The following is a 14,333-nucleotide window of genomic DNA, read 5'->3' on the forward strand; positions in this document are numbered from 1 at the left end:
GTTCTGATTGACGAGCACTTGTGACGAACAGCAGTGCGCGCTGAGATTAGAATATGCCGAGGCGGCACGACGCAGCTCGCTGCTCGTTGAACGTTGGAAGTAGACAATCAGTAGACAAAAACACATACCGTGACACTCATCCCCCGCTTGCATTGTCATAAGTTTATCAGAAGGTCAATAGAACTGAAATGAAGAACGCATCACTATGGCCGCATCATGATCATCATCAGTTCTCTGATGCGGCTATTGAATCGTGGGAAGTATAGCATGAACTTCTGTCTTTTTTTTTCTGTTCTATTCCGCTTGTATCCCGCGGTATTTGTGCTCTACGTACGAATAATCGCCCAGTAACTATGGAGAGAAATATTTGACAGCTTGAGAATGTCTTATATAATTACAGGTACCGGTGGCGCCATTCGCAAGCCTGGTCATTAAGAAGTTCAATTCACAGGGCAGAACTCATCCCGCAAGCCTCTCGGCCGTTCTGACTGCAACTTGCCAGCTTGAAATGGGTACTATATCACAGTTATCTTATCACGGTCAATGGCCTGATGGGCCAGTCGTCCAATCAAATCAGTACCACGGGGAGACTTGCATGTGGATCAAACCGATTTTCTCAGCAATGCATGCGGACTGAGCTCTGAGGATCCGAGTTGAGAGCATGATCATTTGGGGAATCGGCTAACGTCACACGGGATCGCCAAAATTATCGCATATAACAATCTGTCAGGTTCTCGTGAGTGCAAGCATCTCCCGTACTGACGATGAGACTCATCTCTCTGCTCGGGCTCCCCTTTGTGGCTGCTCTCGCTAGTGCAGCAACACCCTTCAAGGGCTGCCAGCACAAGGTGAAAGAGAGCATTCATGGTCCACCCCGCGGATGGTCCAGGCATACTTCTGCGCCCAAGCACCATATGCTTGAGCTTAAGATCGCTTTACCTCAGCCCAAGTTCCCGGAGCTCGAGCAGCACCTCTGGGAGGTGAGCGACCCTAGTCACTCACGTTATGGGGCGCACTTGTCCAAGGAAGAGACTGATGCTCTCATGGCTCCCCATCCTGAATCTTTGGACATTGTCAACGAATGGCTTGCTTCATACGGTCTAGCAGAAGAAAGTCTCCTTCGTTCGTCTGCAAACGATTGGGTCACTATTCGTGTCCCAGTCAGCCTTGCCGAAGAAATGCTGGATACCGTGAGCAAAATAATATCGTCTCCAGAGATTACAGTCCATTGACTCCTGGATGTCTAGACTTATTCTGTTTATAAGCACGCTGAGACCGGAGAGAGCATTGTCCGCACCACGAGCTACAGTCTCCCAGAGATCTTGCATGATCATGTTGACCTTATACAGCCAACGACCATGTTCGCTCGCTTCAAGGCGTTCAAGAGCACGTTGCACTGGGCTAACCAGGTGCAACCTCCAGTCTTGAGCACATCTAGTGGAACGATCACAGGACCTGCAGGCAATCAGGTTGATGCAAGCTGCAACAGCTCGATCACGATTTCATGCTTAAAGCAGTTATATAATTCAGTAGCTTACAACACGTCTGCTACGAACGGCAACAAGATGGGTCTCACTGCTTACCTGGACCAGTATGCCAACAACATGGACCTCCAACAATTCTTCCAGCTTGAAAACCCATCTGCTTACGGTTCAAACTACACTTTCGTTTCCGTTAACGGTACTATGCTGCACTCAAAGCTCGGTAGCTATGTTACTGATTTGTTCCACAGGTGGATTGAACAATCAGTCCTATGCGGCAGCAGGCGTTGAAGCTAACCTTGACACTCAATTTGGCTTTGGACTCACATGGCCCACTCCTGGAACGTTTTACTCGACTGCTGGCGAGCCCCCTTTTGACCCTGATGTGCTCACGCCGACTGACACGAACGAGCCATACTCATACGTAAGCTTGGGCCACTATAATCTAACTTCTAATGTGCTGATGTCTATGACCCCAGTGGCTCGACTACGTTCTTTCGCAGCCAGAACTTCCTCAAACAATCTCTACCAGTTATGGTGACGATGAGCAAACTGTCCCGTTCACCTATGCAGCCCGTGTCTGCGCTGGGATGGCAGTTCTCGGTGCTCGTGGAGTTTCTGTCTTGTTCTCCTCTGGTGATTCTGGTGTTGGTGATGGCGATCCCAACCCTGCCACACAGATGTGCTACTCCAATGACGGGCTCAACGTCACGAAATTCTTGCCCGCTTTTCCCGCTTCCTGTCCATAGTGAGTGATCTTGGTGATCGAGGAGAGGAGTATAACAACTAAAAATCGAATAAAGTGTCACGGCCGTGGGCGCCACTATCAATATCCCAGAGACTGCTGTATCCTTTTCCGGTGGTGGCTTCAGTAACTATGTGAGGAATTTGACAGCTATGATTGACACCTACTGGAATGCCAACACACTCCCATAGTTTGTTCGTCCAGCCTACCAAGAAGTTGCTGTCTCGGAGTACCTAACAAAACTCGCTCCTGGTACCTACGAGGGTCTCTACGCTCCGTAAGTGCATTGAGCTACTCCTATTGGTGTACATTAATCGAGTCGTTTATCTGCAGCGAAGGGCGTGTAAGTGACCTCTTCAGCGTGTGAAGATCTGAATGCTAACATCCATACAGGCCTATCCCGATGTGTCAGCCCAGGGAGTGAACTTCCTTGTTGTCTACCAGGGCCAGACGATACCCGTTGACGGCACATCCTGTTCTTCACCCACATTTGCCTCGTTCGTATCCATGCTGAATGACGCACGCCTTACTGCCTTCAAATCCCCTCTCGGCTTCCTGAACCCTTTCTTGTACTCCGCTGGGTACAGCGCGCTAAATGATATCACCATGGGCCACAACCCAGGATGTGGAACTGAGGGCTTCAATGTATGTCATATCTGCATGCTCTCAAGTCGTGACACTGATCTGATGCCCGTGCGCAGGCCACGACTGGCTGGGATCCTGGTGAGTGCATGCATTTGGCAAGTGATTTCCTATTTCGCTGACAATACCTGCAGTTTCAGGCTTTGGGACACCCAACTTCGAGAAATTGTTGGGACTGGTCTTGAGCATGCCCTAAATATAGTAGATGAATAAATCATCTATGATGTACTTATCTATGCTGTGTACACCATGAATAAGTTAAGGTTACAACGGTACCATTACGAGAGAGGCCATCCGCTGAAGTCAATGACTAAAAGTCATTACAGGAAAGTGCACGTAGTGTTTCCCCCTACAATCGTGGACCGCAGCTTGTAAGCAACTAAACGTTGCTTCACACAGTGTGGACACCAGTGAGAAATCGTGCATCCACCATCATGTCAATGATTGCAAAGTTCATTACAATTCAACCTCGTGCTCGATTGACATTGAACAAATTCAGGCATATGCAGAGTACCTAGTAGAAATGGTGATTCACACAAGTAGAACAAAATATTCTCAGATGTTGCGGTATACGGGTGGTTCAACACGACATCTATCCTCTGCTCGAGTCTCACATATGTCAGTTTCCTGTCACATCGTGTTGCATCATTCTCTCCAATATTCACCACACCACAGGGAGGTAAACCAAACAAAGGCCGAAGATATCGCTCGCGAGGTCAACATTACGGCCGCTATCCGGTAAGTAGCCGTGATAAAATGAGGTCGTGCGAGGTTCTGCGCACGCCGACGAAGGGTATGGTATGGCACGTTAAACCGGCCAGCTGCTGCCAATCGGTTTTGAGCCCCCTGTTAAAGCGCAATCTTTGTGCAAACCCTCATTTGCACCAGCAAGTCGTGGTAATACGAATTTCCGAGTCGGCGACACCTAGTGCAGACTATGCAGAGAATTAATTCTATTCAGCAGCCTATCAGCGACACTAGAATGATCAGTGTGATTACAGTGATTGTCACTGTCAGTATTATTGAACTGCGATACTCAATATACTGCTGTATTCACCGTTTTCGAGCCTTTCGCGATGCGCGCACTTTGAGTTCGATGGTTTCAGAGAGTGAAAGTCGACTATGCTGCTACTGTGTTGAGGCGTGACAGGACATGACCAAATTGTGGATCCGGGGGGTAGACCCTGAGTTTGATTGGGTTTGCTCCGACACCACACTACATCATCCTAAAAATCAGTAAAATCGGATCCATGTAGAGGAGATACGAATCTATGATGGGTCAAATTTGTGAAAGAATATGTGATATGATCGGAGAGCTACAAAAGATTCGTTGAAAATGTTGCATATTATCATAATAGGCCTTCACGACACAGTGGGGATTGAGTTTAGTAGATGCCGGGTATGATGCGGTACCTAACCGCATTTGCCCACCTCTGCCATTCGTCTCCGAACATTGACTTCACGACCTCTTCCTCTTGATTGATCCTGCGCACGAGGCTTGTCACAGTAATCGTTCTCTCCAACAACCATGCCAGGAGAACTAGTTTCACTCCAGGGAGATCTAAGACCCCTGATTGTCTAACCCACGAGGTCGCAGATCCGTGCAAGACCGCTACACCGATATACTGCAAAATAGCAGCTGCGTAGGAGGGATGGCGTACGATCGAATATGGTCCACTCGTGACAAGCTGGTGACCCTTGCGAGCAGTAAGCTCGAATGTGAAGAAATGACCAAGGGTCCGAAAACACGACCAGCGGAGGTATCCCGCTGAGGCAACAAGTGCGGTACCGAGAATGAAAGGACGAGTGATTGGCACGTCCTGGATTCTTGGAAGAAATGGACCGATTGTGCTTTGCACCACGCTAGGAAGTGTTTTGAGGTCCGTCATACGAGACATGATGAGAGCTATTTCTGCCAAGGAAATACCCCAGTAAACTATCTGGGCGTAGTTCCATCAAAGAGGATTGTGGACAATCGTAAACAGGTACCTTTGAGATCGGGAGCCCGTATCTAACGTGCTGGATGATGACCCACTCATTGAAGGTATCATGAACGACCTCGCTCTTCGATGGGGCGTGCGGGGGAGTGAGCGCTACGTGCACAGCGACAGCAGACGAAAGAATGAGTGGGATTTTGAGGAGGGACATTTTCATAAAGAACCCTTGACCCTTTGGTTACTTTTATAGAATCCATCGCGGAGTACGGCAGGGCGGGTAATTTAACAAGTTACCTGCCAGTATATGCGTTGTCACTGACCAGTCTTGAGGCAGCACGGAGGTTCCTACCCAATGTGATTGGAGCGGATATACCGTATTTACAACAGGTGACAATTGAGTTGACAACTTTGATTCTTCCACGCGAGTCTAATTGGTCGATATGTTTAAAGTTTTGTCGTGCGGGCCGTATGAGTAGTGAAACAATAAGAGAATGGAGAGAATAAGGAACAAAGAAATAAGAGGGATGTATCCGCGTTAGCATGACGTAGCTGGCAATGTGCCTGGCAGACGGAAGCTGGTGACAACCTAATGATGATCACCTCGCCCGGAGGCTCTACTGACTAAGCTTTGCAAATGGTGGAAAATACCCACCTGCACTACCCCCGTTGGAGGGTTACCACCCCAGCGTGTTTCGGATGCGAAGAGTTTTACTCTTCGCATCGATGAGACACGAGGACGGTTTCACGTCTTGTTTGGAGATACTGGATCGGCGCGTAGAGGATATACGATCCTTACATGAGTCTGACTCGGACATGGGGCTCTTGGCAGGCCGATTAGCGAAGATCTTGGTATCAAATCGGAGATTCTTGCATAGCGCAGTGTTTGACTCAACGTCCCTGCTCATAGTTAAGCCTGAACTGTTCATATGAGCGCAATATGAAAACACTCACTCCCGGAAGGTATTGCCAGCAACTGTAGCTAACTTTGGACGTTTGCTGACGAGGAACAAATTAATTCCTGTATATCAATCATCTGAGGGGTACGAGCATGGATATGCATGTGAAAGTGATAAAACAAGGTCTCGATCGACCTGTTGCTCACAACGTGTAAAAAGTTCGTGGGGACGTGTAAGCCTTCAAGCCCAGAATTGAACGTGAGACTCGGATGCACGAGATGTTGGATGGGTGGCAGTGAAACACAGAAAGCCAATCACATCTGCAGGTATCCTTACAACACAGTGAGAACACGGATTGAACTCCGAGTTGCGCCTGCGCTGCGCTGTCTGCCAGCTGTGAAAGACCTTGGAATCTCCCATTACTAAGGATCTAGAATTGATCTAGAAGTTGTCGAGCTTCATGGATCTGGTCAGTGGGAACGCCGCACCAAAGCTCGACGGCTTCGAAGTCACCGCCGCGTATTTTGATATCCACCAATTCTCATATGCCTTCGCCACTGTGGTGGGCAAGGACATGCATACCTTGTGTATGGCGAGCGAGCTGCATGGACATCACGACATCAATGCCACGCGTAAATAGAGATTCCCTTGATCTTGCTCGGGGCAACGTCGACAGCCTTCTCGAATCTCGACATCGTGGCTCTCTAAAATTGTCACGCAAGAGATCCAGGAGATCAGTCGCCGTCAACTGGGAAGGAGTTCGGAAGGAACCGGTTACTCGTCTTGCCCAGAAGTTCCAGAACTAGAGTCTAGGTGGGTGTGAGCCCCCGGCATCCGACAGCCACAACAGACCAAACAAAGCCAAGCGCAGTGGCCCCGGTATATTGTCGGAGAAACTACTTGTTTGTGCGCTGCTCCAAGCCCTTGCGTAGTTTCTTGTGCGCATATATGTTCAACCTCTACTTGCAGCTCATTCTTTCTCGCCACTAGTGACTCACGGTTATCCACTCATCAATCATGCTTATGCATTCCTGGATGTCAAACGTTAAATATTGAGCCCTCAGCACTTTTACTTGTAACTTTAGTCAATTCTAGAAGTTGCGGCAAGTTTAGGTTTAGGCTGCCGCCTGAGAGCAGAGCTGAGACATGATGCATGATGCATGGCGCGGACGAAATCCTTCTTATGAAATTTCCATGTGTCCATCATGATCCAAGCCTCCGTCTTGTCGGCGAAGGTTCGTCGCTCTTTGTTGCTTCCTCGTGGCGGCGATATTTATCTTCTTTACCCACTCTCCTGCGGAAGTGTTACTTCTATTTGATGGCTGAGTAAAGCCATTGCAAATATATCCCTTCCAGACAGTGGCCCTAGGCTAGGCTTCCAGATCCTCATACGAATAGTCTGATTTTAGTAAGTACTGATTTCTAATTGGTGCACAAGTTTGACCGTCATCACTGACGAGTATCCCTTTTTGTCCTCTCCAACATTTTTGCTGTGTTACCGCCGGTATCGATTCGCAACAATGACCAAAGGAACATCTTCTTACAAGTGAGGGTTCTGTAACAACGACGCACAAGACACGACACGGTGATAAGTGCAGCGACAAAACACTACCAGTTGTATACGTCCGAAAGACCATCCGACTCGACATGTTCTTACAAAGCAGATGTGGACATTGGTTCCAACTTTAACTTTAACTTTTACTCCTCGGTCAGGATAATTCACACATAGTACGCTGGGCGGATTCCAAGCCCCCACAAGCAATAGTTACATTTCAGATACACAATCCGAATAGCCAGCTTTGCAGACTATTAAAATGTCAAATCTTGAGCTTCCCCACTGGAATCACGATGGATGGCACGTTTTCGTAACAATTACAGACGCTGCTGACTTGGCTCCATAGTACTTCGCACGCGGATACTATGGAGCAGTTATTCAGCATCAGGTCCCTCGCTTACTGATTTTTTTGATCATCCGATGAGATCACTCGGCCAACCGTTGTATGTTTTTGGATGCTTTGATGTTTGTCGGCCCACCTCTTTTTTAATACTCACGTATAATTGACCCATGGCTGCCAGTTGCTGTACTACACAATATAGTGAATCGTTGGTCGCATCTAAATATCTGTGAGTTGTCGCGCAGTCTCAGCCAAGTAACATACCCTTGGGTGAGGGTACAGCTTCAAACCATTTGTATTTTGATTCCAAGTCACTTGGTATGCCACACAAACCAATTGCAAATACTAATCATACACGAAGTACCAAGGTACAAGACATTCGGGCCTATTGAAATTTAAACAGACGCTTGATGTGGTCACATTCAACACACGGCTTCAGTACACGCCAGGTATAATCCGATACTTCACATTTCTCGCCCACGCTTCCCATTCTTCTCCGAAGGCAGAATGCATCATCCTATCTTCTCTCTTCATTCTTGAACATAATGCGAAATTCACCGCTGTACAAAAAATGGAAGTTCCAGCGACGACCGGTAACACTCCGGGGATCCTTGCTGATACACCAGAAGCCCTTAACCATGAATTGTGAGAGCCATGCAGAATGATGATTCCAAGGCACAACATCATCATTCCTGTGTAAGAAGGGTGCCGGACGATCGCGTAAGGACCGGTGGTGATAAGTCGATGGTCTTGGCGTACGCTGAGTAGAAACGTGAAATAGCGACCGAGGGTTCGGTAGCAGAGCCAGCGGATGAATCCACCGCTAGTCACGAGGCTAGAGCCCACAAGGAAAGAAGGAGTAATAGGGACATCTGTGAGAGTGGTCAGAGCTTCGGATGCCGTTCGCAAAACTGATGGTATTTTTGAGGAGTCGACGTGGCGAGCTATGATGGCAGTTATTTCAGCCACTGCCCCCACCCAGTACAACCCCTGAGCGAACCTTGTTCAGTGAAAATCTCCTAAAAATACGCAGAATTCGGACGAACGGCTATAGTTTGCGAGGGATATCTCATTTTACGAAAATAAGATGGGAGACGAATCAGGGTCCGACCATTATGATATAACTCCTTGTCGGATGCAGAATGAGGAGGAGTGACTGCTACTTGGACTGCGATAGCTGATGAGAGAACCAGAGGTATTTTGAGAAGTGACATGTTCCAGTTGAATGGGTAACTTGTGGCATGTCTTTGATACTTTAGTACTGCACCGACACCGTATGTACGGGATTGCACGGATGGACGATATTAATAGAGTGCTACGTGCCGTGACGTAGAATTCGAAGTGCCACGAGGTGCCACATCGATGGAAGATCTGATCCCGAGTTTTTGGGGCTGTCAGGCACATACCATCATGCTGGATCTTTGGGGTTGGATTTGCCGTTATGCCGTATGCAATTTTCACAGTCCGCTATATACATGCAAAACACTCAACACTGCCGTTGGAAATACTGCAGCGGACTATGAAAAAATGTATTCGGCATGGACACCATGACCGGGGCCCCGTACTTTTCAACTTGAACGTAAGCCGTAAGCGCCCCTCGGAGGCAGCCTTCTTCATTTACCAATGCTGCGGATGTCTTTGGGTAGCACCGTTTTATCGATATTTAAATTTACACCATCTCACTCCTATAGCCTAGATCCACGGCGGACTACCACTGGCATCAATTACGTCTTGACGCAGGTGTCATACAAGCGGATCCCGGCCGCTCTCGCTCTTATAAAATGGCTCAGTTGTATCAAGCACAACTGCAATTGAACATCAGTACTCATGGCTCAAATGGCATCTCCTCATGCGCTCTACATATCAGAGATATTGTTTGTTATCTCATACCACCTTCAGGATGACAGGAAAGCGCTAGCACGTCTTGCTCGTTGCTGTCATGCTTTTTCAGAACCTGCTCTGAGTGTACTATGGTCCTCAGTCCGGTCTTTCTCGCCATTCATTCCCCTCCTACCGCCGACCGTGAAGTTCTTATGGGTGAGCATACAATCATTGAAGCCATTACGTCATACTCAAGAACTTTTAGGACCACAGTCAGTTTGACGAAGTGACCCTTGCCGAATTCCAGTGCCCGCCTGAAGAAGAATGGAGGGTATTTGACAGTTACGCCCGCAAAGTGCGCAGGCTATATTCTGGATCGCATGGTCACCAAATAGTAGCCCGCATACGCTCCGAAACCACTTTATTCCCTTTGCTACGATCCCTGTCTCTTCAACTCATTGAGCCCCTTGATATGCAAGGCCACCTCTTCCCAGACTCGCTACGCTCTTTGAAGATATCCGGACCTGCATATGTACACTGCGAAGATGACCGCGTACAAATGGCCATCGCACACGTAGCCCGCGATGCGCCGTTGGTAGAATATCTTCAAATCGAAGATTATACCTATTCTGTTGCTCAGTCGTCACTGCCGCCTCTCCATTTTGCTCATCTCCGAGCTGTCGACATATCTGCATTTTTCGATTACACCCTCCTACAGTCTCTATGTCACATCCTTTCCGAAGCACCTGTTACACAACTCAAACTCGAGCTTCCACCACTCCCAAATAAGGAGTGGAATATTTCAACTCCTGTCTTTCCCGCTCTAAAATCGTTGAAAATTTGTGGTCCTCCGGCTTCTGCCGAACAATTCATATTCCATCTTGCCAGCAAGGGTCTTCAGGAGCTTAGTATCCACCACACAAGAGGACCCGCAAGCGTTGCGGATTACCGTCAACTTCTTTCGCGTATTGCGGATAAATACAGCAATACTCTTCAGCAACTCTCGCTGTCACTCAGTCAGTCGTCCACCCCGGGCTATCCGTACGATCTTTCCCAAGCAGTCCTCGATGCCTTTTACGCACTCGCACCAAGCTTCAGTCGACTAGAGACTCTACACCTGTCATTGCCACATAATCGCTACGTTCATCTAGCGCCTGAGCTCACATTTGAGTCTCCTACATGGCCATCTCTCAAGCTTCTTGACTTTCAAGCGGCATAGTGTTTTATGATGCGGAAGAGCTGAAGGGGCGCCCGGTGCTGTATATCTTAGGAAGTATATATAACGTGTTGATCAGGTGTTAGGTTGCTGTTAATGCGAGTGTAGAACATGAGAAGACTGTGGCAGTGTGGGAGTGTTGGTGAGAACGGTGCGCGTCAAGGGGGAAATGTATGGTGGACGATAGGTTACGGTTCGATTTGCCGATTTGCCGCGACTTATTTTTGAATTCCGATCGATGTTTGTTTCAGTACTGTGAAATTTATTAATGTATACCTATAATTTACTTTCACCATGTTACGGTCCTGTCACAATCACACATCAGCGCTTCAGCGTGCACTCTACAGACATGCTACGTTCTCAAAACGTCTTCCAACCTGAATACCTTTGGCCAGAAGACTGGCGAACTATTTGTCAGTACACCTTTGGTACACCTCAAATATTCCCGTCACAAGAGGTCACAAACGGCCGTGTACTTACATGGACATAGTTTGACTGCTCTAAGATTTGATTACGGACCGACCCTGGCCTGACTCAGTCTTAGAGACGATAGATGAATTCATGCCTTTACAATATATTGTTCAAATGGAGCATCGGTAAGTCAGTTAGAAGAATGAAGTATGCTTCTAATGAGTGATCTGTGCTTCGTCCGTGGTCCAGTTTAGGCTTATAAGCAGTGAGTATCCACTGCTGCGAACCTTGTTGACTTGCATCCCTTTTACATAGCCCTATCACATTCCTTAGATGCCCAACCCTCAAGGAAGAAATGGGTACGCTATTGCTCGTAAGTGCATTGATGCTAGTGCTAGCAGCTCTCATATATTTAATGCCTAAGTTGCAGCTTCGGATGAAGCTATACGACCGCTAGTGGAACGATTTGTTGCAAGTGGCTACACCAACCCGGAAATCATTTCTTGTCTTCGAGAACAAAATTTCAATATATCATACGTTGCATCCAGTCAATCATGCTTGTACTGGGGTGGATCCTTGGTTGGGATGGCGTATACGTTTGTTGATGAGATGCTGAAAACTGGTAAAGTGAGCCAGGATGTTGTGGATCTTATACCACATCTTCGTGTTGTTCGTGCTGCGCTGGCTATCCCCGATGGTCTTGATGGCAGCCTCGATGCTATCTATCTTGTAGAGGAGAAGATCCACGGCAGATTCATCAAGTATATCAATAACAATTCCGCTGTTGCTGCTGACAGCCTTCATGGCCGAGAAGTAGTCATTGGACTATTCCTATGCTTCGTACAGCATGTCCAATATCAGCTTACCAATTCAATGGTTTACCTCTCGGATTTCCAAGGTAACTCTACTGCTACTGGGGAGAAGGTTGCTGATCAGCGTATAGGTGCTGGTGATCTTCTCACCGATTGTCAAGTGATTACAGGCTCGTCTGTCGACATTTTCTCCTTGCAGTGTCCTTCTAGACTTACACAACTTTCAGCGATTTTGCGAACAATTTCGGTGATGGGAACTGCACTATAGTGTTTGACAACTTCAAGTCAGAGCACAAGTGTAACAAGTTTTGTCATGCATTTGGATTGCAAGCCTTCATGTAACAAAAATACATTCATGTACCTTGAGACGTTTACGAAGAAATGTTTATCCTTGATGCTTCCTTCTGTTCTCTCCGAATCCTATTCAAACGACGTGCCGAGTCGCTGACAGCATGCTTTCAACAGCGCAGCGTCACAAGAGCAAATGGTGGGTCATTCGATTTCGATGACGTCGACGAAGTGTAGATACTGTAACCAAACCTGACATGTGTCAAGATACCATGATTGATTAGTTAAAGGATGACATACCGGCCCTGGCCAGTCTTCTGGCCAAAGGTATTCAGGTTGGAAGACGTTTTGAGAACGTAGCATGTCTGTAGAGTGCACGCTGAAGCGCTGATGTGTGATTGTGACAGGACCGTAACATGGTGAAAGTAAATTATAGGTATACATCAATAAATTTCACAGTACTGAAACAAACATCGATCGGAATTCAAAAATAAGTCGCGGCAAATCGGCAAATCGAACCGTAACCTATCGTCCACCATAGAAAAGCTATTATGAGACGATACCGCTGACCATGCGTGGTGCTGCTGACTATACGATCCCACAAGAAAGGCCCATGGCTTACTACATCTAGGTGACAAATTCTTGTCTTCCCGCGAAGCATGATGTCCACTTGCATTCATTGTATTCACAGGAATCCATGGACTTTACTAATGGGTGAGCGTCACTCTCGAGCAATATGAGACACTCGCACCCATGATATAGTACCAGTATCAAAAACACCTGGTCTTGTATTAACTCACATCCTCACTTCTCGCCAACCCCAACTTATCCTCCCAACAAGTACATGATAAGAGTTTGACTGATTAGCCATGGTCTCAAGTTTTCGCGCTCTCTACATTTCCGAGATTCTTTCAGAAATCACATCCCAGCTAGAGGATGATAGGCAGTCCCTTTCATGTCTTGCACGTTGTTGCAAGGCATTCTCAGACCAAGCTTTGGATATCCTGTGGAAACGGATGAGCCTTTTCTGTCCTTTCATTCCCCTTCTGCCCCCAAAAGTTTTAACACTTTGGGTACGTATTATTCTTGAGCGGGTTTGGACTGGTATAATTTTGACGCATCCTACAGGTGGAATACCAGTTCAGCGCAGAGAGTATCGCAGGCTTTCAATGTCCCCCTATGCATGAGTGGCGAGCGTTTGATGCTTATGCTAGGCGTGTGCGGATTTTATACAGCGGCGCCTCGCACTTCCTCGCAGGTGTGGCCACCATCCGAGCAGACTTTAACGTCTTCCCCTTCCTTCGATCCATAACGATGCAGCTTCAGGAACCTATACAGCCCGGGATCCGGCTGTTTCCCGAAACACTACAAAGGTTGCAAATTTCGGGCCCCGCATACATCAACTGCAAAGATTCCTGTATCCAAACTGCTCTTGCGCACGCAGCGCGCGATGCACCCTTCCTGAAACATCTGCACGTCGAAGACTACAGCTACAACAGTGACCGCCTGGACACGCCACCCCTGCATTTCAAACACTTGCGAAGCGCCGAGATATCCTCATTCATCAGCTCTAATGTCCTTGGATCATTATGTCGTGTGCTTTCGCAATCACCCGTGATCGAGCTCAAGATCGAGCTTCCTCCTACTAGCTGTATATGGGATACTCCACAATCCCTCTTTCCACATCTGGAGAAGCTGGAGATAGGCGGCACCCCTGCGCTTGCGGAAGCCTTCATCACGAATGTTTCTAGTCCGTGTGTCCGCTCGCTGACTGTCAAGCACAGTCGTGGGCCCGCACGACTGACAGACTGCAGCCGGTTATTCTCTACCATCGTAAAGAAGTACAGCTCATCACTGCAGTCGCTATCTCTCACAATCAGCCGCTCGCCAGTACTCCATAATCACGATGGCGTGGCGCATGATATAATGGATGCGCTGTTCCCTTTGATGCCGAACTTCGAGCACTTGGAGGAACTTCATTTATCATTGCCCAGTGCAACTCAAGTTGACGACTACCCTGCTGTTGAAGTGTCTGGTTGGCCAGCTCTGAGGCGGGTGGAGTTCATGGCCACATGATGATTCACAGAATGATCACGAGAGGCCTGAAAGCTGGTTTTCTTTCAATAGTGAAATGGCCGGACCATAGAAATGTTTTGATCACATGTATTTGTATCTGGGTACTTATGAAC

General features: G+C 47.7%; 6 protein-coding genes across 6 annotated transcripts; 4 read left to right on the forward strand and 2 right to left on the reverse strand.

Moving 5' to 3' along the window:
* Positions 1–429: 429 nt before the first annotated feature.
* HD556DRAFT_1321391 (peptidase S8/S53 domain-containing protein) lies at positions 430–3,144 on the forward strand. Its single transcript, XM_041301341.1, has 10 exons — positions 430–1,190; positions 1,248–1,680; positions 1,733–1,905; positions 1,961–2,229; positions 2,285–2,360; positions 2,418–2,503; positions 2,560–2,569; positions 2,620–2,871; positions 2,928–2,949; positions 3,003–3,144. The coding sequence occupies exons 1-10, from the start codon at positions 765–767 to the stop codon at positions 3,062–3,064; spliced, it is 1,809 nt and encodes a 602-aa protein (XP_041166815.1). The 5' UTR covers positions 430–764; the 3' UTR covers positions 3,065–3,144.
* Positions 3,145–4,253: 1,109 nt separating this feature from the next.
* HD556DRAFT_1436319 (uncharacterized protein) lies at positions 4,254–5,016 on the reverse strand (the record flags this gene model as incomplete). Its single annotated transcript, XM_041305550.1, has 2 exons — positions 4,254–4,808; positions 4,858–5,016. The coding sequence occupies 2 exons, from the start codon at positions 5,014–5,016 to the stop codon at positions 4,254–4,256; spliced, it is 714 nt and encodes a 237-aa protein (XP_041166816.1).
* A 2,767-nt stretch (positions 5,017–7,783) lies between these two features.
* HD556DRAFT_1321425 (uncharacterized protein) lies at positions 7,784–8,952 on the reverse strand. The gene is made up of 2 exons (XM_041301342.1): positions 8,643–8,952; positions 7,784–8,586 (listed from the first exon to the last, which is right to left on the reverse strand). The coding sequence occupies exons 1-2, from the start codon at positions 8,808–8,810 to the stop codon at positions 8,032–8,034; spliced, it is 723 nt and encodes a 240-aa protein (XP_041166817.1). The 5' UTR covers positions 8,811–8,952; the 3' UTR covers positions 7,784–8,031.
* A 156-nt stretch (positions 8,953–9,108) lies between these two features.
* Positions 9,109–10,891, forward strand: HD556DRAFT_1321428 (uncharacterized protein). The gene is made up of 2 exons (XM_041301343.1): positions 9,109–9,633; positions 9,683–10,891. Exons 1-2 carry the CDS (start codon positions 9,424–9,426, stop codon positions 10,634–10,636), a joined length of 1,164 nt encoding a protein of 387 aa, XP_041166818.1. The 5' UTR covers positions 9,109–9,423; the 3' UTR covers positions 10,637–10,891.
* A 583-nt stretch (positions 10,892–11,474) lies between these two features.
* On the forward strand, positions 11,475–12,160 carry HD556DRAFT_1321434 (uncharacterized protein). The gene is made up of 3 exons (XM_041301344.1): positions 11,475–11,942; positions 11,988–12,026; positions 12,084–12,160. The coding sequence occupies exons 1-3, from the start codon at positions 11,630–11,632 to the stop codon at positions 12,122–12,124; spliced, it is 393 nt and encodes a 130-aa protein (XP_041166819.1). The 5' UTR covers positions 11,475–11,629; the 3' UTR covers positions 12,125–12,160.
* A 497-nt stretch (positions 12,161–12,657) lies between these two features.
* On the forward strand, positions 12,658–14,320 carry HD556DRAFT_308450 (uncharacterized protein). Its single transcript, XM_041310223.1, has 3 exons — positions 12,658–12,775; positions 12,836–13,217; positions 13,273–14,320. Exons 2-3 carry the CDS (start codon positions 13,014–13,016, stop codon positions 14,218–14,220), a joined length of 1,152 nt encoding a protein of 383 aa, XP_041166820.1. The 5' UTR covers positions 12,658–12,775; positions 12,836–13,013; the 3' UTR covers positions 14,221–14,320.
* The last annotated feature ends 13 nt before the right edge of the window (positions 14,321–14,333 follow it).

This window comes from Suillus plorans (assembly GCF_016647745.1).
Source record: "Suillus plorans strain S12 chromosome Unknown HD556scaffold_2, whole genome shotgun sequence".
Taxonomy (NCBI): Eukaryota; Fungi; Basidiomycota; class Agaricomycetes; order Boletales; family Suillaceae; genus Suillus; species Suillus plorans.

Bases quoted from the DNA above. Each gene is read 5' to 3' on its own strand.
- HD556DRAFT_1321391 (XM_041301341.1), top strand. From the start codon at position 765: ATGAGACTCATCTCTCTGCTCGGGCTCCCCTTTGTGGCTGCTCTCGCT. The intron at 1,906-1,960 runs GTAAGCTTGGGC...CTATGACCCCAG, and splicing joins CGAACGAGCCATACTCATAC to TGGCTCGACTACGTTCTTTC. The intron at 2,872-2,927 runs GTATGTCATATC...GCCCGTGCGCAG, and splicing joins GTGGAACTGAGGGCTTCAAT to GCCACGACTGGCTGGGATCC.
- HD556DRAFT_1321425 (XM_041301342.1), bottom strand. From the start codon at position 8,810: ATGTCACTTCTCAAAATACCTCTGGTTCTCTCATCAGCTATCGCAGTC. The intron at 8,587-8,642 runs GTTCGTCCGAAT...AGGTTCGCTCAG, and splicing joins ATCCCTCGCAAACTATAGCC to GGGTTGTACTGGGTGGGGGC.
- HD556DRAFT_1321428 (XM_041301343.1), top strand. From the start codon at position 9,424: ATGGCTCAAATGGCATCTCCTCATGCGCTCTACATATCAGAGATATTG. The intron at 9,634-9,682 runs GTGAGCATACAA...AAGAACTTTTAG, and splicing joins CGACCGTGAAGTTCTTATGG to GACCACAGTCAGTTTGACGA.
- HD556DRAFT_1321434 (XM_041301344.1), top strand. From the start codon at position 11,630: ATGGCGTATACGTTTGTTGATGAGATGCTGAAAACTGGTAAAGTGAGC. The intron at 11,943-11,987 runs GTAACTCTACTG...ATCAGCGTATAG, and splicing joins TTACCTCTCGGATTTCCAAG to GTGCTGGTGATCTTCTCACC. The intron at 12,027-12,083 runs GCTCGTCTGTCG...CACAACTTTCAG, and splicing joins CGATTGTCAAGTGATTACAG to CGATTTTGCGAACAATTTCG.
- HD556DRAFT_308450 (XM_041310223.1), top strand. From the start codon at position 13,014: ATGGTCTCAAGTTTTCGCGCTCTCTACATTTCCGAGATTCTTTCAGAA. The intron at 13,218-13,272 runs GTACGTATTATT...CGCATCCTACAG, and splicing joins CAAAAGTTTTAACACTTTGG to GTGGAATACCAGTTCAGCGC.